Below are 20,612 nucleotides of genomic sequence, written 5' to 3'. Positions count from 1 at the left end.
CCCATGTTGATAACTAGCAGTACTGGCACTTTTATTTTACTGCCTTTTAATGTCTTGGAGACCTGAACAGTTGATTAAGCCTCTGCTACCCCTATGGAGATCTCTGAGGAGATAATGAAAGGAAGTCATAGTGAGACAGGTGAAGAATTTTACGCAGACACCTGGTAAAATACAGTGATTCTGCGGTGCAGATCAGTAGTGCTGTCACTTCAGATATGGACAGAGGTGGGCTGTAGTTGTCTCTTCGAGCGTGTAACCCAGCTCTTGTTTCAAGTTGTTAGGGAAGAATTGGCTCTGTGTGATTATTGCATACTTGCCTCTCTCAGATTTCCTGAAAGGTTTCGGTGGCCTTTCCTGAAATAGCAGGGCTTCCTGTGAAGAAAAGATCTAGTGTGGTACAGATCTGATATAGTGCAATGCCTTGTCACAGATTATTATGCTTTGTACCCTGAGGCATTTTCCCTGTTCCTTGTGGTATGCCAGCAATTTGTTAACATATGTACTTTGCTTATTGCTATATTCATAAGAATGTATGCTGGCCATGGTCTGCTTTTTAATAGGTTCTTTTTGGAGGAAAAAAAAAAAGCGATGAAGCTCTGTCCTTGTGTATTGTCCCAGGTGCTTGTGGTGATGCCCGTATTCCACTTTTGTGTTCATCATCTGCTGGTGGGACAGGGGAGCGAAAAAAAGAATAGTCTCACCTCTAGAAACTGAGGTCCTTGTTCTTTTATTAAGGTTGGTTTCTAAGTAAAAGCATGAGTCATGCTAGGAAGATCCCCAAATTGCTCAGATTTTTGTTTGTTGGATGTTCCCACTTTGAACATGCAGAGGGCACAAGCCCTTGATGCCCTTTAATATTCCTGATAGCTGGTTTTGAGCCTGATTATCTAAATTACTTGCCCTGGGCACTTGCCATAGCCCCAGCTAATACCGTGTTTCAGAGTCCTGGAAGGTTCTAATCCAAATTTCGGATAATCCTAAAATGAGTTTTCTGATTTCTTATCTCCACATTCAAAAGCTGTATTTAAGCCTTGCCTGCTGCCTTGCCTGCAATATTTGAGACTGTTAGTTGAAGTGTGACTCCTGGCTAACTGTATTTGGGAACAGCTCTTGGTATTGGCTTGTGGCTTGGGTTGCTGGCTTGATATTATTTCGACAATCCATTAAGTGTGAACTGTTTGAAATAAGTACTTGGGGTTTTTTCTTCCAGAGTTCCCTTTTGATGTGAGATCTGACATGTTTGTGGAGCTGTTCCTGTGCATGTTTTACCTTTATTACAGAGCCATCTTGAGCTGAGGTTAAATGCTAACTTTCACCTCATGTGCTTTATGTCCTGACCAGCTGTAATTGCAGACAGTCCTTTTTATTGGCCCTTGGCTTGGATTGCCCAGTTGAGGTTATTTTGGTAAGAAAACAAAGATGTTATTGTAGGATTATCTCCCAGTTTGAATCATGGATTTTTGACTTGGTTGTCTTTGCCTGCTGCCTTGCCTACACATTTGTTGTGTGAAAGAAAGAAGCAGATAAAGCTTGCTGTAGACAACTGGAGAAAATTCATGATTGCAGACCCTGCTATTCACGAGGGAGTTCAGCCTTCCTAATGTGAGCTGCAAAAAGCACTATGTCGAGTGCTGGCAAGCCATCCAAAAGACTTCCAGAGTGCTGGAGATCATTTGATGACATGGATGACCGGTGAGCTGGTATGGATGGGTAGGAGCATAGCAAGTAAAAAGGAACCATTCAAGGCAGGGAAAATTCAGAGTATTATAGGCTGGCCGGCTTCTCAGTGGTCCCTGGAAAGACTTGTAAAGCAAGTCCTCCTGGGAGTCACGCTCAGGTCCATGAAGGACAGGGAAGCGTTCAGAACAGCCAGAGGGAATTGCCCAAGGGCGTTTTATAACCGACCATCTAGCTTGCCTCCTGCGATGACGTGAATGGTGCGATGGGTGAGGAAAGTGCAGTAAATGTGGTTTACCTGGATGTCAGTAAGGCCTTGGTTTTGTTCGGTATCCTTGGAGCCAAACTGGCCAGACAGGCTATGAGGTGGGTGGGAAATGGCATGGTTGTGGTGAGTGATACAAAGCCCAGCTGAGAGCTGGCTGCGGGCAGAGTTTTACTGGGGGCAGTGCTGGGGCTGATGCTGTTTCATGCTGTTCAACACCTTTCTCATGGCCTGGATGATGGGCTAGAGTGATCCACAGCAAGTTTCTGCAGGGACAGGCGGCAGAAATGGGCTGACAGGAACACCACAAAGCTCAGTAAAGGCAAGTTAGAAGTCCTGCGTGCATGTGGAAAAATTGCATGCAAAAGTAAAGGCTGGGAAACGACTGGGTAAGAAGCAGCTTTGTGCAAACGCACCTCGGTGTCCTGGCAGAAGAGCTGAACTTGAGTCAGCAGCGTACCTTTGCAGTGATGTGGGTCAGTTGTGTTCCGGGCTGTGTGAGCTAAAGTGATTCTTCCCTGCCGTAGAGGGTGAGAGCACCTGGAGAGAGGAGGCTTTGGCAGGGCTGGGCTTGTTCAGCCTGAAGAGCAGAGGACCGGCGTGGGGATGATACGTTACTGCTGCCTTCAGCTACCTGGTGTTAGAATGGCAGCCAGCAGGCACACATTGCAAATGGAAGTGCTGTTTACATGTCAGCAAATAACCTTGCTCAGAGCTTGTTTTAATGAGCATCCTGTTAGAAACTGGACAAGCTTTGTGCCCAGGGTTGAAGCAGGTGACCCCCGAGGTCCTTTCCAACCTGAATTATTCTGTGACAAGGCCGTTAGCTTGGACAAACCTTAGTACATAACATTTTGGTCATTTCTGAGGCATAAAGATTTCCCTTCCCAGTCCACAGGGAATGTGAATCCAGCCCACATAATAACTTCAGCATATCAGTGCTACCATCGGTGTGTTACAGATGTGATGGCAGCCTTTTGAAGCAGAGGTGCTTTGAGGTAAATGAATGTTACCATCTGAATAAAGTATACTCCTGTTTGTTTTTCAGTGCTGTTGAACTTGGATTTTTAATTGTTCATCTGTTTATTCCCAGAGTGTTAAATAAATTGTGCTAAAACTTAACAGGATTTTGTTGGTTGATTGGCTTGGTTGATTGGTTTTTTACAGCATCTGTTCTGTAAGGGACTTTTTTTCCACTGCTCCTTCTTTGTCAAAGTAACACACGAAATCTTTTTATTTCCTCAGAGGAGGTGGAGGAGAGTTCTGTGTGGATTAAGTTCCTCCTCACACAATTATTTCAATTCTAATATCATTATGCTCGTCCTTTTGCGAGGATGTTGTGATATATAGGCTTGTCTTCCAACTAACGTGAATGTTTTCAATTGCAGCATTTGACACTGTGTACCAAAGAAATGGTGATGGAGAAGCCAAGTCCCCTGCTCGTAGGGCGGGAGTTTGTGAGACAGTACTACACTCTGCTAAATAAAGCTCCTGACTTCTTGCACAGGTAACACTTACATGCACAAAGTGACTTTTTTGGACAAAAATGTTTACTGTTCATGATAAATCAGATCAACGTTCATTTCTGACTATGGCAGGAAATAGACCTGGCTACCTTCGAAAACTCTTCAGGCTCTAAAACCAAGTCTGATCGTATGGATGCATGGCACATTAGCAGGGTGTTTTCTGTGTGGAAAAGTGAGCTGTTTCTCAGCTGATAAAATGATAATGTGGATGTATTCCAGAAATACTGTCCCAAAAAGACAGGAAAGAAAATGGTAGAGGAAGCAGTTGCATTTAGTACCTAAGACAAGCGTGCTGTTTCAAGATACCATATTTTGCATTCCCTCTGAGAAGTTTTATCCAGACAATGATTGCAGATTTAAGTAAAAATGTCATGGCCTGGACAAGACAGTTAGAAAATACAGTAGGTTTTTCTTTTTACCTGCGTCCAGTATTTAAGTGAAACACTGAATGTGGTTCTTAATTCTTTACATCTCTCTTCTATTCTTACTGCCTTTGATTGGCTACATACAGTTTGCATTTCCACGTTTGGACTTGGAGCAGTGTGGACTTGTAATGAATGAAGGGGAAAGTAGCTTTACCAGTGTCTATAAAGGAAGAAAGCAATCACTGCTTGGGTTGGTCTTGTCTCAGAGATTGACATGAGGTTGATGGTGAAAACTTGGACTCTTTGATTGAGAAGAGATCAGAGCTCTCAGATGGCTTACTTAAGAATTCAGTCTTTCAAGTAATGCCTCTTTTCATCTATAGCTTTGAGGTAAGGAAAATGAATGGTATCATTTTTACTGAAATCACGGAGCTGCTGTGGCACTGTGTTGTTTTCTGAGCAGTGCATCCCAGGCTTTCCTCATCTATGTTCAGTAATCTAACAAGTTGAAAGCAGGATTTTTAGCAATTGCAGTATTTTTCCTCACCCCCAAAACTTCAACGAATGAGTTGAATCAGATCAACAGCTGGACAATTATGTCCTTGTAACACATCGATACCTGATGTACAAACTGGCAGCTCTCTCTGACCCAAGAACTGGGTTCCTTAGGTATGGCTGGATGATTTCCCTCGGTGGTCTGGAAAAGGGCCTCTTGCCTGCTCCAAGTGAGCTTTGAAGACACCTCTTAGGCAGGTCTGGGAGCAGTTGGCATCCTGTCAATATGCTTAATAATCCATTGCCTGTAAAGGTCAACCAGATGAAATTCTTTTAAGAGACTTAGAAAGGGTGTATACCAGTTTTTCAATGCAACAGTTATGTTTTTGGCAAATAATACAACAGAAATCTTGATATTTTAACAGCGGGGTCATTTTTGAAAGATGGAAAACCCCAGTCAGTGAGACACATTTCTTGTCAAGTGTGCAGTTGTTTTGCTCTGAAACCCAGAAATGGTTTGCATAAACAAAGAGACAGAAGAGTTTATGAAGGGTGATTAGGCAGTGCTTCACTGCTTAATACCAAAGGTAAAGGCAGGGAGGATTATATCAGTTCTACAGTGAGATTGCCTTTTCCTTTTGAAACATTTATTTTCCGTGGCAGTTAAATTGTATATTGGGTTAAATCACCCATGCCTCACACTCGGTGTTGAAAATAGTCTTTGATTTTGCTCATAACGGCATTTACCTGTAATGATAGTGGCTCTAACCCTGGCAGGATTTGGCTTGATTTAAGCATAGCAAAATACTGTTGGTATGTTTTTCTTCCCTAACTGCTTCAGTGAAAGAAAAGCAGCCAGCTAGTCCAGGTGTGCCTTCCCTTGTGCTTCCCTCAGTATTGCAGCATTCTTCCATTGCATCAGCATTAACACATGCTGTGGGAGCACTGTGGAGCTGCTGTTCCTGGTGCAGGAGGGATGTAGACTGATGCTTCTGTTGAGGTGATAAGCAATTGGCAGAAGTCTACAGGTGAGGAGCAGTGGTGTCTGTAGAGACGTTTTGCCTGTTGAAGACAACTTTGGTGCTTTATAGGACATCTGAGATGTTACTCCTGCCCCTCGAAATCTCAGGCTTTACTCAAACAGCTCTGAAGTGCAGCTTTCCAAACTATGCTGTATGCCTGGCACACTGAGTGGAGACAGGGAGTTGTGCACAGAGCATACCTTCTTGAGGAAGTTGTGTTTGCTTCAAGGGCTCTTATCCAAAACCTTACAGAATTTCTCTTCTTTTTTGAAGTGGAGGTGCTGTTGATGATGGGTTGATTAACTGTCTCCTGGAATGGCCCTGCTGAGCCTGGGGAGCTGGACAGGTACTAGGCAAGCTTTTTCTAGTAAAAGGGTCAGATATAGAGGACATTTGCCTTTCTGTTCTTTGGCCTCACCTGGTTTATGAGAGGAAGATGCCCACTCTTCTGAGAGGGCATCTTCCATCTTTCTCTTGCTGTTAGCCTGAACAACAACTTGCTCAAAGCCACAGTAGGATTTTAGTTTTCATGGCTTCCTGCTGCTTGATGCTCTCCTTGCAGCAAGTAAGGGAGTTTGAACAGCAAGAGTTAAAGTTAGCTGTTGGTTGACAGCACCAAGTATCCCATCACTTGTCGTTATCCAAAGCCTCTCCAGGGTTACGGGTAAGCAGAGATCAGTTTGCCCTCCAAATGGGAGTTGCTCAGTGTAGTTTGCATGCCTGTTGCACTTCAGGTAAATTTATTTGTATGGCTTTACTGGCCCCTTAACTTAAAATGGATAATTCTGTATAACTGTGAACTCAACATTTATTCCTTCCCTGATCTGCAGTTCCCACCTGTTACATCTTCTGCCTACCAAAGAGATTGAACAGTTCCTTAAAAGCAAGTTAGAGCTCTTGGTTTGCCTGTGAAAGCACTTAGTAAGATATACTGCCTGCCAGAGGGCCTCCTTCAGGATTGAGAGAGGGAAATGGTGTTTTCCTGTCTGCTTGCACACTGCTTCAACTGAACGTGTGATTTTCCTTGCTGTTAGGAAGTGCAGAACCACGCTCAAAAACATGGTTATGCAGTTAGTACCAAAGAAAACAATCTTCTATTTCCCAGACATTTTTTCTGGACATATTTGTGGGAATTAAAGTCTTGGGTTGGTATTTTCAAGAGAGTAGAACTGGAAATGGTTTCTAGGTTTAGCAGGATAAACCAAGAAATGACAGCTGTGGAAGTTGTAGCGTTTAATTCTGTATCTTAACTGACCCTCTGCGTTGGTTTGTTTACCTGGAGGGAAATGTTCTGTATCCTTGCTAATCTGTGTGACAGTGAATTTATAGAAGTACTTGATGAAAATGCTATTTCTGATATACAGTACAAGGGTGGATAATAATGGTGTCCTGGAGAAGGAGGGCAAGTGTGAGCGTTGAGACCTCCTGGCAATCACTCCCAAGGCAAAGCGTGCTTCTAAACAAAGCAAGGTGTGATAGGATGGTTTTGCCTGATCTTCTGTTAATTTAAATGTACAGGCAATATTAAGCACATGTCACATGCTTTATAACCTGGCATTAAAAATCCCAACCCAAAACTTAGACTGTTCTAGGCTCAGAATTTGGAGTGGAATGAAGGTGCAAAAAAGATTCTGAAATGTAAGAAAAATATTGAAAGTCAGTGTACGTATATTACATATAAAAAGTAAAAGCTTTTGAAGTCTATTCCAGAAGCTGGGTCAAGAAAGGGGTTTAGGACTTGGGGGGTTTTTGAGTGGTCAGGAGGTTTGTGCTATTTACAAGACTGAAAACACTGCTACTCTTTGGGTAGCGTAAATATGGAGTATCAGTCTAGCGTCAACACTCATACAGTGGAGGCTGCTGTAAGTGGTGATTCAAATATGGTTGGGTTTGGTTCTATTTTTTCACTGCTGTGACCTTTGCATCTCTCCCCTTGCAGGTTTTATGGCAGGAATTCTTCTTACGTCCATGGAGGACTGGATGCCAGTGGGAAGCCACAAGAAGCAGTGTATGGTCAAGCTGTGCGTATCAAAATCCTTCCTGCGGTCCTCATTAATGTTCAGAGCTTACTGTGTAAATCAGTCTTTCCTTAACCAATTACTTTGAGTTTCCTATCTGGTAAATAACGCCTTGTGATGCTGCCTCCTGTTCAGAGGCAGATAGGAATTTGTTTCCTTGAATTTTTAAATTTCATTGTTGCTTTTGTCACTGTGGGTTGTGTTTGATGCATCAGCTTTGCATCTAGAGTGCAAAAACCATATTTAGGACAGGATGCAAAATCAGGAGGACCTGCTAGACTGACCTTATTTCAGGTAGCAGTGGTTCCTTGGGAAGGCAGCTGTGTTATGTTGGATTCTGTTGTGTTACCAAATTCTTTTGTGGCAGGACTTTTCATCAAAGGGAAGTGTTTTTTTTACCTTAGTGCAGGCTCAGGTAGTTAAAAGGTGTCAGACTCTGTACAGAACTCAGTGTAGCTAAAATGTAACTTTTCTTTTCTAGGAGATACACAAGAAAGTGATGTCCTTGCAGTTCAGTGAATGCCACACCAAGATTCGTCACGTGGATGCTCACGCTACTCTGAGCGATGGGGTGGTCGTGCAAGTAATGGGAGAGCTGTCAAACAACGGGCAGCCCATGAGGAAGTTCATGCAGACCTTTGTACTTGCTCCAGAAGTAAGTTTGTGGAAGACCGGTTAACTGAACTAAAGATGATGACAAGCTGACCTGTAGCTTCATTTTGTCATACTGGGGGAAAAGAGACGATCTGGCTCTTGGAGCTTGGCCCAGAGGCTGTTATTAAGCGTGTCACAGTATGTGAGTACAGAGAAGTGAGTGTATTGGACCTGTCCGGAGCTCGTTTATTTTTTTAGACTTGAGATATCGGAGCAGTAATCTCAGGCAAATCAGAGCTTGCATTTGGGAGCTGCTATTGCCACCAAAAAAAAAAAAGATGAGCTCTGCAGGTGAAGTCTCTAGTGCAGGTCTGTACTTTGTTCAGGTCTGCTGGCAAACGTGGGTATGGGTTGGTGCTGCATGAGTTACTGCTCCGTTAGCTCCTAGTGGGAGCAGAGCTGTGTTAGGGTAAAGGGTGCCTTGTGTTCTTTCTGCTTCTATCTCTAATCCATCCATGTTGGTGACTACTAATTTATTGTAGGTTGGTTGGTTTGTTTTGTTTCTCAAAAAGCCATGTTGTTCTTTTACAGGGTTCTGTTCCAAACAAGTTCTATGTCCATAATGATATCTTCAGATATGAAGATGAAGTATTTGGGGATTCCGAAGGAGAACTTGACGAAGGTGAGAAGAACTGTAATTGTGATGTGGAGTTTGTTGTGTTCTTGTTTCTCCAGCACATATGTAGCTCTTTCAGAAGTGTCTGGAGGAGCTGGAAAACATGAACTGCATTGCATTCTCATGGAGCATAATAATGTGGGAGGGGGCTGAGGCAGAGACTGTCTGCTGGTCCAAAACATTCATTCTAATGAAGGTGGCGTGGTTGTTCCTCATTCCTTGGACTGATCTGGCTTCGAGTGGGTGAGGATGGAAATAACAGCAATAGGACTTGCTGCAACTAGTTTCATCAGTCAGATTTGTAGGTAAAATGATTTGGAGAAAAAAATCTAATTGACTTTTCAAATATGATACATAGTTCACTTAGATATCATCGTCACACTCAGTAATGCATTTCTGTTCACAAGCTGAATTTAACTTTACTGTTTGGGTGGACTTTTTCCCCCCTCTGTTTGCTGAGGCAAAGCAAATCAAAGGAGGGCACAGCCAGGGTGTATGGACGTGCGTTCACCTGAGTTTCTGGCATTTTGTCATATTGGTTCTATGGAACTAAGCATTTTAGGCAATCATCCTTGCATTTCAGGTTAATCTTCTTAGTTTCATGCAATCTCTCTCTTTTATTGTCACCATATGAAAAGCATCAGCTTTCAAAGACCCTCAGACCCTCTTCCCAGTACTTCCTAGCAGCAATTTCTAGTTTCTCCTTTTGTGAAAATAGTAAGAAACAAAGCCTCTTGAGCAAGTGGAAGGGTTTTCTGTCTTTTCTTGCAGCTAGTTTTGCCTTGCTTTGTTGATGAAGCTTTATTTGGATTACTACTAGTTCAGTCTGCTTTTATTTTAAGTGCGACTCATGTACGTTTGCAGAGATGCTTAAGGAAGTTTTTCTTTTTGTCAGAGTCTGAGGAAGAGGTGGAAGAGGAGCAGGAGGAAAGACAACCATCACCTGAACCCGTGCAAGAGAACGCAAGCAGTACTTACTATGAAAACCACCCTGTAACGTAAGAAGTCCCTTTCGTTATATGAAGTCACTTTTTTAATAGAAACAACAAAATTGCTTTGACTTGGTTTGTTGGTTATTTCACTTCTGGTTTCAAATGTGAGGTGAAAAGGTAGCAGCCGTGTTTATGTACACGCTCCATGTAGTCTTTGTTACATTAACTTACAACGGTGAGGCGGCACGATGTAATTTATAGGAACTGGAGGTTTAACAAAGGGGTGGTTAGTGATACGTGACTCCAGATTTGGGTAGCGTTTGAAACAGAGGAAGGTCTGCTCTTTGAGAAGCTGCTGTACAGCTGTATTGGAAAAATAGATTTCTGCAACGAGTGTCTTTAAATCTAAATGCGATGAGAGAAAAACGTTCCTCTGTGCTTTTGTAAGAAAAATACATGTCATTTTAAAGACAAAAACCCCAACAACAAAAAACAACAAGGAAAAGCAAACTGCACCCAAAACCTGTGCTGTTTTTTGCAACCTAGGAATGCCTTTTAAAAGAGCCAGAAGTAACTTAGCTGGTTTCCTTGTTCAAAAAAACATTTGCGACATCACTAGACCAGCATCGCTGGTAGCGCTGAACACTGGTCGCATAGTGCTTTTCATGAGAAACCTCACAGAACAGGACAGTCTGCTGGAATCCTGGCAGTGACCCGCTCAGGATGATGCGGGAAGACTTTGGTGCCTCAACGAGTGAAATGAGGTGGTATTTCTGGGTTACGGTGCCAACTGGGAAGAAGTTGCCAAGGCAGGATTCAGTCACTTGGGCGTATGCTAACGCTGCAGGAGCTGCATGGGCAGAGGTAGAAGAACTTGAGATCCTTTACTTCTCTCACACACAGAGCAGAGAAGAAGTTGTGCGTGATTTTCAGTAAACGAGACTTGCTGCTCCTTCGGTAGGGAACTTGTGTGGCATTTTTGTAAATCAGCTACAGGTTGAATTCTAAAATTGGCTTTGTTTCTGTGTATAGCTTAATCTTCCTTTGGTCTCTCGTCGTGCTTCTATTCTTCTTGGAGCAGCAGTCCTTAAGCACCTACTCCTTAATGGGTTTATATGTCTGTGTGATCTTCAGATTCTCCACAGAGTCTTGTAAAACCTGTAATAAAATCTGGCTTTGTGTGCAACTGCGGAGGTACAGCTTAACTCCTCACGGTGTTGTCTACGTAGGTACCATATGGTAGCAATTGGAAACAGAATGCTCTTATTAATACCAGCCCTTACCATAGCGTAGCTTAGAGAACGTCACAGACTACAAAAATTGATAAGCTGCATAAAATGCATTTGATTATTGCAGCAATGGAATAGAGGAGGCGCTAGAAGAATCGTCTCATGAACCTGAGCCGGAATTGGAATCGGAAACAAAAACCGAGGAGCTGAAAGCCGAAGGAGATGAAAAGACCCTGGAGGAGATGGAAGAGAAGTCTCCGTCTCCACCTCCTGTAGAGCCTGTTTCGCTACCACAAGAACCACCAAAGGTCAGTTACGAGTCATCTGTGTGCTTCTCGGTGCAGGTGGTGATCTGGAAGATTTGGGTTTGAACTTAGCCTTTTTGAGTGGCCAAACTGGCACCTCCTTTCAGTGTCAGGCTGCATGAACAGCCAGACTTGATCCTTGAACTTGTAACAATGCAAAGTTTCCCTCAAAAATGAAGTGCTGCTCAAATGACTATGGTAAATTGAATGCTCTTCTTGTAAAGTGTGTGTATGTGGTTTTCTGCATGTGTAAACCTTTTTAATGTGGAGTTAGCATATGTTAAGAAAATACCTCAAGGTACCACCACCTAAAATCTCATCCGATGAGAACCACTGCTCTTCCTTGAAAAAACCAACATAATGCATTGATGCTTGCAAAATTGCTGGCAGTATAGATTCAAAACCAGTAGCATACCAAATATGATATTGGAGCATCGAAAAGGAGCTAATTAGAAAGATGAGGACAGACTTTTATAGCAATGCCTGTTGTGGTAGGACAAGGGGTAATGGTTCTAAACTGCAAGGGGGTATATTTAGACTAGACATAAGGAAGAAATTTTTGACGATGAGGATGGTGAGGCACTGGCATAGGATGCCCAGAGAGGTGGTTGATGCCCCATCCCTGGAAACATCGGAGGCCAGGCTGGATGGGGCTCTGAGCAACCCCAAGTCCAAGATGTCCCTGCTCACTCCAGGGGCTGATCTCAATGACCTTTAAAGCTCCCTTCCAACCCAGACTATTTTATGATTCCCTGAATGACTGTCTCTCTTAGAGGCAGGATGCCTAATCTTAAAAGCCACCGTGCAGCCCGTGCGTCATCTGGTATGGTTACACTTAGGTGGTGTGAAAGCGATGGGAGGAAACGGTGAAAGCTGGAGAGGTCATTTTCTAGCTCCAGCGCGTCTCCCCTCTCTTTTTAAAAATCCTTTTTCTCTTTTCCATTTTTACTTCTGACTTCTGGCATCCACTTTCTTTCTTTGTGCAAAAGACACTCAACACTGCGGGGCGTTCAGTCCTAGGTTTGGTTACACCACAGAAAGCAGTGAGCTGGGGGTGCTGAGGGACCTAGGCTTGCTCAAGTAGCGACAGCGAGCATGGTACACACTTGCTGCACGTGGTTGGAGTCCATAGATGGCCAGAACTGCAAATCCTCCTGTATCTGCGTTGTAATGCTTGCACGACCATTGTGAATAGTCAGATATGAACCAAAAGTGTATGTTCAGCAGCCGAGTTTCCCTGTAGGAATGTCAGTGGTTTGCCATGATTAGTAGCCTAGGTTTGTTGCATTTCCTGCAGGCTTTCTCTTGGGCTTCAGTGACCAGTAAAAACCTGCCTCCTAGTGGTACTGTTTCTTCCTCTGGAATTCCACCCCATGTTAAAGCACCAGTCTCACAGGTAACCCATCTGTGAACACCTTGGATTGTCTCATTACTTCTGCAAACTGCTTCAGTTTTAAATTAACAGATCCAATTGTTTGACTTAAATTGCACAAATTAATTGTGTCTTAAATGTTGATGCACTCACCTTCATGTCGCAAGCAAAGGCACGTACGCGTAACAGGTGTAACTTTGAGTGACGGCGATGTTAAAACCTGTTCATGTGGAAACAGAAAATCGCTACTGAACGTTTTGACCTGTCTTAATGGGATGTGTTTGGTTTACAAGGGAAAAAAAAAATCAAAAACCCAAAACAGCTCCCCACAAAGTGGTCGTTTTCTAAAGTGTGTTTGCAGGGGTATTTCATTTGCAGAAGTGCCCCAGCAGTAAAAAGGGACAGCACCGTTTCTGAGAAGGTGCAAGATGGCCTTGTAAGGCTCATGTCTGCAGAAATACACTGGATTTCGTTACTTGTTTATAATTAACTCATCACAGAACCCTGTACCAACTTACGACTGTGTGAGGAATGGAAGGATTCACATTTCCTTGCCGGGACAATGCTGTCTTCCCATTCCTAGGGTGGCTGGGGAGGAGGGGAGAGAAAGAGGAAAGAAGGTTTGACCGGGTGATAGCTGCTGTGCTGCACGGGCCAAGCTGGCGTGAGGTGGGCTGAGACTCGCAGTTAAGCTGCCTCCATGTACAGAAAAATCCTCAAACAATGTCTGTCTTGACCTCTTCCGCTGTCGCTGTGTCCCAAAGCACCCTGTGCTGTGGTAGTGCACGTGTAACCTTTTTAAACGACTACCGCAATTTTCAGTGGAGCGGCTGGGTTACCGCAGCTCTTGGCTTTGCACTGGCTTCTTTTACTGACAGAGAGGACACTGTCTAGGATTGCCCTTCAGCCAAACACGTCTTTAAAGAGAAAACAGAAAAAAAAGCCCCACGGAGCCCCAACACCTTTTATGGTGTTGCTTGTGGTCTGACAGGGCTGTTGTGGAAATCATGACGGCTGCATCGTGAGCTGGGAGGCCTGTCTGTCTTCATCAGCTTCAGCAGGCCTTTGAGCAGTCAGGGGGTGTTTGAGCAGTCAGAATGGTGGGTTTCCTGGTACAGAGTAGATTTTCCTTATGCCACAACAGAATTGTTTTCGTAATGATGATTTATTTGCAGTAGAGAGTGGATTTTTGTAATATGACTGCACAAATCATTTAGAATTGCCTGTACAAAAGAGTAGAATATCACTCAGAGGTGTTGGGGCTCTTGTTGCCTGCGCAGCTTGTCGTGCTTTCTGCCTTTGGGGTGACTTTTGCTGTGACTTCATGGTTAAGTAATTCTGCATGGAGGTTTCTGAACGATACTGAGCGCCAGGAACTTCAACTCTCAGCTCTTCTGGAGACACAGTCAGTCAGTTCTTAGCTCCTCTTCTCGCACGCCTTTCAGACATGGCATACAGAAAGCTGGCAGGAAAGGCTCCTGAGCAATTTCTACAAAGGATGATAAATCAGTAGCGGGTTTTTCCATTCTCTTGGATCCATTAATGCCAGATCCTGTGCATGTGAACAAGGACAGTAGATAACACTGGTGGCTGCTCTGGGCTGCTGCTTGACCTGGCATCTGTGATAGTACAAAACTGCAGTGAACTGTCTTTGTTCTTTTGTCCACATCACTCCCCATTCCCCCCATCCTTTATCAGTTCAAAATATAGCCCTTGTAGTATTAACTCGGCACCCCTCTGAGGAGTGTGCACGTACGGTTTTGGTTAGAAACCAGTTGAGTTCCCGTTCATTTACAGCTGTGGGGTTAAACAGGACATTTCTTCAAGAGCATTTCTTGCTCTTTTTCTTCTCTTGGCCAATTAGAAATCACCAGGGACTGATCGAGGCCCACACTGACAAACTGGGCCTTCTCTCCTAGCATTTCCAGGCGTTCCGACCTCCTCTTTTCCTTAGCACCTCCGCTGTGGTAGGGGTGCGGGGGACAGAGGCAGGCAGAGTGCTCCCCAACCCTTGTCTTGTGGCTTGGAAGGGGTGAGTTCAGGGAAAGATCCATTCACAGGAGCTGCATTCTCTCACCACATTAAATCTGCCGGGACTCTGCACAGACCCTCCGATAACCCCTAGTGCCTTTGTGGCAGCGACTGCTGCGCGCCTTAGTGAGCTGTGTGGGCCACGTTTACTTCAGACGGTGTGGTAGCTGTCTCAGGTACGCCTCGAACCAGCTACTCGATTCGGGTGAGAGGATGTGGGGTGGTTTCTTCTGTTTCACACGAAGTGGGGTTTCCTGGTGGTTTGCTTGGCTAGAAGGTTCTTTGCATGCATCCGTTTTCATCGTGGCAGGCATCTCACGCTAGGGAAACTCATGAACCTTGTCAGACTTCACAGCCAGAATTGCACCAGCCTTTGGAGCCTGCGACGCCACTGAGAATGGCAGTGGTTTGGGGGAGCACATCTTGGCGCAAGTGCTTTCCTCTTCAGGCAGCACCAGAGAGCACTGAGGCGGTCTTCTCTGCAAAGAGGATTAGAGAGCACCTCAGGAAATGAGCGGTTTGTTGTTCGGAGAGACACTATTGGTGTGATAGATGAGAAGTTCAGGGAAATGCAAAGCAAGTGAGTAAAAGTTGGCTGTATTCGGGGTTGAACAGAAAGAGATCGGTGCCTTCACAAGTCTTTGCTATGGTGGACAGAAGGACTGAGTGTGCAAGCCTGATAGCAATAAGTATCTAAGAGACAGGAGTCTGAATGTGTTGAGTTTGTCTTTTGAGGTGTAATTTATTAAGCAGCAAAGATGTGTGAGTAAAAGAAGGCGGAGGAGCTCCAGTGGTACCGAATACCTGCGTGTTTCCTGTGCAGTACAGCCCTTTTTACTCCTGTGAGGTACCATCAGTCGCCTTGAGCCCTCAAAGGAGAATCAGGGACTTGTTTAACATAAGCTACTTCTCTGCAGCACTCTGGGCCTGTAGCCATTGTCCTTGTGTTTTGTCTTCCTCAGAAGCTACTGTTCTTTCTGCTCCTGAGGATAATTTTGGTTTTCCAACATGAAACCCCAGCACAGCAGCAGCTGCTGGACTGCAGTGCAGAAAATGCAGTTTAAAACATGTTGGAAATTGCTGGAGTAGCCAACGGGCTGTATAGAAATATTTTGGACTGGTCCGTCTCTTTTTCCTGCAAAATTGGAATAGGTGGTGTAGTTCCTGAGAATTTGAAGGGTGTCCTTGGAGCATCGTGGTTGTGACACCAGGAAAGTTGCAGAGTCTCCTCGGTAGGGAGTGTGCAGAAATTGCCATTTCAGGTGGCTTTATTGTCTCAGAAATACTTAGTGCACTTCAGAAGGCTTTCGTTTTGTTCTCCTCTTTCTTTGTGGAGGTTCCCTTATAGCTGCTCTGCGCGGGAGGAAAGGAATCCCTCAGAGACGTAGACAGAAAGTGTGATTTGTCTGTGTTCATCTTTCACTACCTCCTAACCCGGGAAGTTTGAGCTTGGCCTGAGGAAGATGTAGCCGATTGGTGTGGGCTTTTGAGTCAGGCTGGAGGATTCCTCAGTTCCGAGGCATTGGGGTCTCAATGCCTGGTCAAACACAGAAATTTCACCTTAGCCCTGTCCTGGGGAGACGTTCTGGTTGAGAGAGGTTTTGCACCTTTTAGCAGAGAAAACTGAACACTGCAGTCCTGGATTGGTACAGAGGAATTTATAGCGAGGGGAAAAAACGTATTCCCAACCACACTGACATGGATGTGTATCCTCTGGAGTTTGTTTTGTGCATGCCATTGACCTGTGTCTTGTCTTGTGGGGTTTTGTTTTGCTGAGCTTGGGTTTGTTGGGATTTTTTACCGGGCCAGTGTTTAATAACGTGTGTTCTCCTGTTTTAGCCAAGAGTCGAAACTAAACCTGAAGCTCAGTCTCAACCTCCTCGTGTACGGGAACAGCGTCCCAGGGAAAGACCAGGTTTTCCACCCCGAGGACCTCGCCCAGGTAACGTGGATCCGCTTGGGACGAGCTAACGTGAGGTGTCCCCTTGGTGGGTCTTGCCCATGCCCGTGTGGGATTTGGCTGACAGTGAACTGTCTGTTCCTACTCTCTTCAACTGCAAGTGGGGAAATACGTCTTGGAGTCCAAGCTGGTGATGAGCTGTGGCAAAGATCAGCCGTGATTTCCAGGCTTCTCTGTTGCTGAAAAGTTTTGTCATAGTCACGCTTACGTGCTTGAGTACCTTGCAGTTCTGCACAGCTGCTATGGCAAGCTGGTCCTCGAATTTACTGGACTTCCGAAGGGAGAGCTGTTGAATGCCTGTTGTTACTCTCTTGTGGAAGAAAACCTTTCCTGTGTCAGCCTCAGTCATTCAGTAGCTTTACACATGTTTTTCCACCTTGCGTGCTTGTGGAGAATCCTCTTCTCAGTGTGACTGCCTGATGTTTGTCTGTTTGAGCAGCCAGCTCTCTGCCTGTTGTTACTCATACAGAGCATCCAAATCGCAGGATTTGGCTACAAAATGTGCGTATTTGTGACTGTCCCGAAGTGCTGGTGTAAGGCTGGCAGGAGCTGTGGCTGTCAGCCTCTCCAACTAAAACTAAACTGAAACTGGTTCTAGTGAAGGTTTTCAGTAAGCACCTGAAACTGTGGTACAGATGAGGCTTAAAAGTGCTTTTGGCTTTGATAATGCAAATATCTCTTCACTCGGTGACAACGCTGAAACAGAAAGGATTTAAGGCACCAAGAAGGTTATAGGTTAACGTTTCTTGGTTTTTAAAATGTCTTCTGCAGCAGGGAGCAAAAGCTACAGCTTGTGGCTAAATGAAGTTGCAGATCCGCATTTCTTCTGCCCTGGGATGTGGCTGCAGCAAAACTGTCCTGCAGGTCATACAGGGAACGTGTAACAGCGTCTGAGTCTCTGAGTTTGGCTCTTGGATGGAGGATAGCAGGGGCAGGGGTGAAGAAGCTGAAATCTCAGCTGACCGAATGGTAGAGCTTCAGCCCTACGGTCTTCCTTCCCAAGGAAGTCAGCGAGCCCTTCCTGCCTGAGGAAACCTTGCAAACAAGGCAGGGAGCTTGCTGTAAATGGGCTTGGGGGGGGAGCTGAGGAGAGAAGGGGTGCAGAGCCGCGCTGCAGGACTGGTGCAGAAGGGTGACAGGGTGCTGCTGCCACGCTGCGAAGCAGGTAACGGTTGAGCGGGGAGATGCAGGGAAGGGGTTTATTTTGCGTGCTGCTAAATGTACTTATACTTGGGGTGAGCTGGAGGGAGCGTGAGGAGCTCTCCCCTGTGTTTGGGACAAAGCTGTGGAAGGTGAAAGCCAGAAGAGGTTTTACCTAACATGGATTTATTTCGCCTAAGCAGGGAAGGCGGATGAACAGAAAACAAATACTTTGTGGTATTATTACAGGAAATTTGTGATAGAGATGTGCTTGTAGGTGACAAAATTGTCAGGACTATGTAAAGAGGAAGATGGTGTCCACCTCCTGTGTCACCCATGGTGAACTTAAGCTCAGGAGCTGAAGGTCCAGAATTGGGGTGAACGTGCTCGGTGCTGTTGGCAGTTCGTCCGAGCCTGCACACATCATCTCACCTCGGTGGCTCTGCCTTCTGCTTTGTGTTGGTGGCAGGGAGAGGGGACATGGAGCAGAACGAGTCGGACAACCGTCGAATCATCCGCTACCCAGACAGCCACCAGCTCTTCGTTGGGAACCTGCCGCACGACATCGACGAGAGTGAGCTGAAGGAGTTCTTCATGAGTAAGTAGCAACTCCAGCTGCAGAGACTAAGGCGAAAACCTCTTGAAAAGTCACACAACGTCCCCTTAGGGCCACGCAGGGGAACTTGTTTATGACGTGACACTACGGGTGGTGTCTGCTGCAAGCGGAGCGGCGGGAGACCTGGCACTGCCGTTTTTGATGCCGTGGTGTTTCCCTTGTGTTTTCCCAGGCTTTGGAAACGTGGTCGAACTTCGCATAAATACTAAAGGAGTGGGAGGAAAGCTGCCTAATTTTGGTTTCGTGGTATTTGACGATTCTGAGCCGGTCCAGCGAATTTTAGTGGCAAAAGTAAGTATTGGCACCGAGTACCAAAGCCCAAGCGGTGTGGGCCGTCCCAGTTTGTGTTGCTGCTGTTTCTGGCATGCATTCGTAAACAGCAGTTGTAAGAAAAGCGTCGTTTTGGCGGGCTCGGTCCGTCAGGAGCGCTCTGTAGCTCACGCTGGCCGTGCCAGCGATCCTCAGACAGCCTCACACAGGGTTCGGGTTTTGTGCCTCTGCACGTAGACACCGCTTGGATCTCAGCACGTGCTTGTAGAGATCCTTCTAAGCTGAAAGCTGAGTATGTGACCTTTTGAAGGGCATCCTGTGGATCTGCATTGTGCATCCTGAGGAGAAGGAGCGAGGTTATTTGTGGTGTGACGTGGAGAGGAGCGAGCAGCAGTTTCCATTTCCAGTTTGGTCCAGTGACAGAGCAGCTCTTCAGGAGGTGCAGCCCTGAAGTGCAGAGGCTGAAGACAGCCCCTGCCCTTACTTAAGAAAGACATTTTCACTCCTTGCACGCCCAGTGAATTTTAAAACGCTGCTCCATTTACTGTAGGCTTCTAGGGCTGAGGCTGCGTGTCGCAGGGATCCACTGGTGGTTAATCTTTGACCTTTGCATGTAAGTGAAGGGAGGCGGAGGCGTGCGGCGAGTGCGGTGTCTTCGTGTGCCTCGTGTCGGTGCCTGAAATGGTGACTAACGTGTGCCTTGAACCCTTTTCCCCATAAGCCCATTATGTTCCGGGGTGAGGTGCGCTTGAACGTAGAAGAGAAAAAAACAAGAGCCGCTCGTGAGAGAGAGACCCGAGGCGGAGGCGATGACCGTAGGGATATTCGGCGCAATGATAGAGGCCCCGGGGGTCCCCGTGGAATAGTGGGTGGTGGCATGATGCGGGACCGTGACGGAAGAGGACCCCCTCCGCGAGGCGGCATGGCACAGAAGCTCGGCTCCGGGCGAGGAAGCGGGCAGATGGAAGGCCGCTTCGCTGGACAGCGCCGCTGAAGTCTCCGCCGTGGGCAGACGGCCGTGGCAGTGGTACATTATCCATCGTGTTTGCATTCTCGTTAATTTTTTTTGGCTTTGGAATGTGACACAGCCCTTCTGATTGTTTCTTTGATGTGAAAGCATCCTTTGGTTTCCAGTTTAAATTGAGGTGGACGTTCTTTCCCCAGTTTCACAACAGGAGTCACGCTGTTAATTTATAAATGTAGACTTGGAGAATTGAGGACTGAAAAAACCAAACTAAAAAAGCAAAAGGAAAAAAAAAAGACCAGTTAACTATCTGCAACAAAAGTGAACTAAAGGACGTGCCCAGTAAAAGCCAGGTCCTTTCAGTCAGAACCCCTCTGCTGCACACTTGGTGTCAGTGTTACTGTTTCTGCTGTTCCTGTTGGAAACACAAACGGTGCAATTGGTGCAATTGGAGAAGCTTGCCTTTTTTTTTTAATTATTTTTTTCCTTCTTCGAACACTCGGCTCCAGACAAACTCGTGTTTACACGCTCATCAGAATGCACTAATGGGTACTCTGAACTCATTTCTCTTGACATCCGCAGGAGGCATCGGAGGAAGAAAACCCTTCATCCTCTTACTCAGAGTAGCTTGTGAAACGGTGCGGGCGTCCGATCTGCTTGCTGTGACCAACGTACATACACACTCAAACCTTAACAGGACTGCCAGTCGATCCCAGGAGGAAGTTTAATCCATTTAGCTGTAAACTAAACCCAACCCGGAGTCTCGAAGCCGTGGTCCCGACTACGCACCAGGTTTGGTAGCTCACGACAGATTTTTCTACCTGCCCCCCTCAGTGCAGGGATGGCCGCTCACCGCGCTCCCTGCCCTTCCCCAAGCGTTGTACAGTGACGTTTGTCTTGACTGTATTGGAGTTCTCTGGTAATGTAACAAGCATGATGGTGCCTTCGATGAACACATCATTCCAGTCTCGCTGGTGATTTTGTACAGTATCGTGTATGAATTACTGTGCTGCGAAGCCGATCGGCTGCAAAGCATTTAGAGGAAGTCGTTGAAAAATTGTATTAAAAAAAATTGCAGTATCTTTCAATCAGTAAACGTTGCTAAAATTATCATCCACCTTGCTCTTCAGTTAACAAGTTCGCCTGTTTTTTTTT

At 45.6% G+C, this 20,612-nt stretch overlaps 1 protein-coding gene across 2 annotated transcripts; it reads left to right on the top strand.

Moving 5' to 3' along the window:
- Window positions 1-3,313: 3,313 nt before the first annotated feature.
- G3BP2 (GTPase activating protein (SH3 domain) binding protein 2) lies at window positions 3,314-19,822 on the top strand. Of its 2 annotated transcripts, XM_010193987.1 has the most exons (11): window positions 3,314-3,449; window positions 7,290-7,371; window positions 7,850-8,023; window positions 8,554-8,644; window positions 9,534-9,636; window positions 10,927-11,107; window positions 12,402-12,500; window positions 16,347-16,449; window positions 18,077-18,205; window positions 18,396-18,514; window positions 19,215-19,822. In XM_010193987.1, the coding sequence occupies exons 1-11, from the start codon at window positions 3,355-3,357 to the stop codon at window positions 19,485-19,487; spliced, it is 1,449 nt and encodes a 482-aa protein (XP_010192289.1). In that variant the 5' UTR covers window positions 3,314-3,354; the 3' UTR covers window positions 19,488-19,822. The 2 variants fall into 2 exon arrangements, with proteins under 2 accessions (XP_010192289.1, XP_010192290.1); XM_010193988.1 differs by lacking the exon at window positions 12,402-12,500.
- Window positions 19,823-20,612: the final 790 nt, after the last annotated feature.

This window comes from Mesitornis unicolor, unplaced genomic scaffold, assembly GCF_000695765.1.
Source record: "Mesitornis unicolor isolate BGI_N332 unplaced genomic scaffold, ASM69576v1 scaffold25051, whole genome shotgun sequence".
Taxonomy (NCBI): domain Eukaryota; kingdom Metazoa; phylum Chordata; class Aves; order Mesitornithiformes; family Mesitornithidae; genus Mesitornis; species Mesitornis unicolor.
Note: the sequence above shows the minus strand (reverse complement) of the source record. Positions and strands in the feature narration are given on the sequence as shown.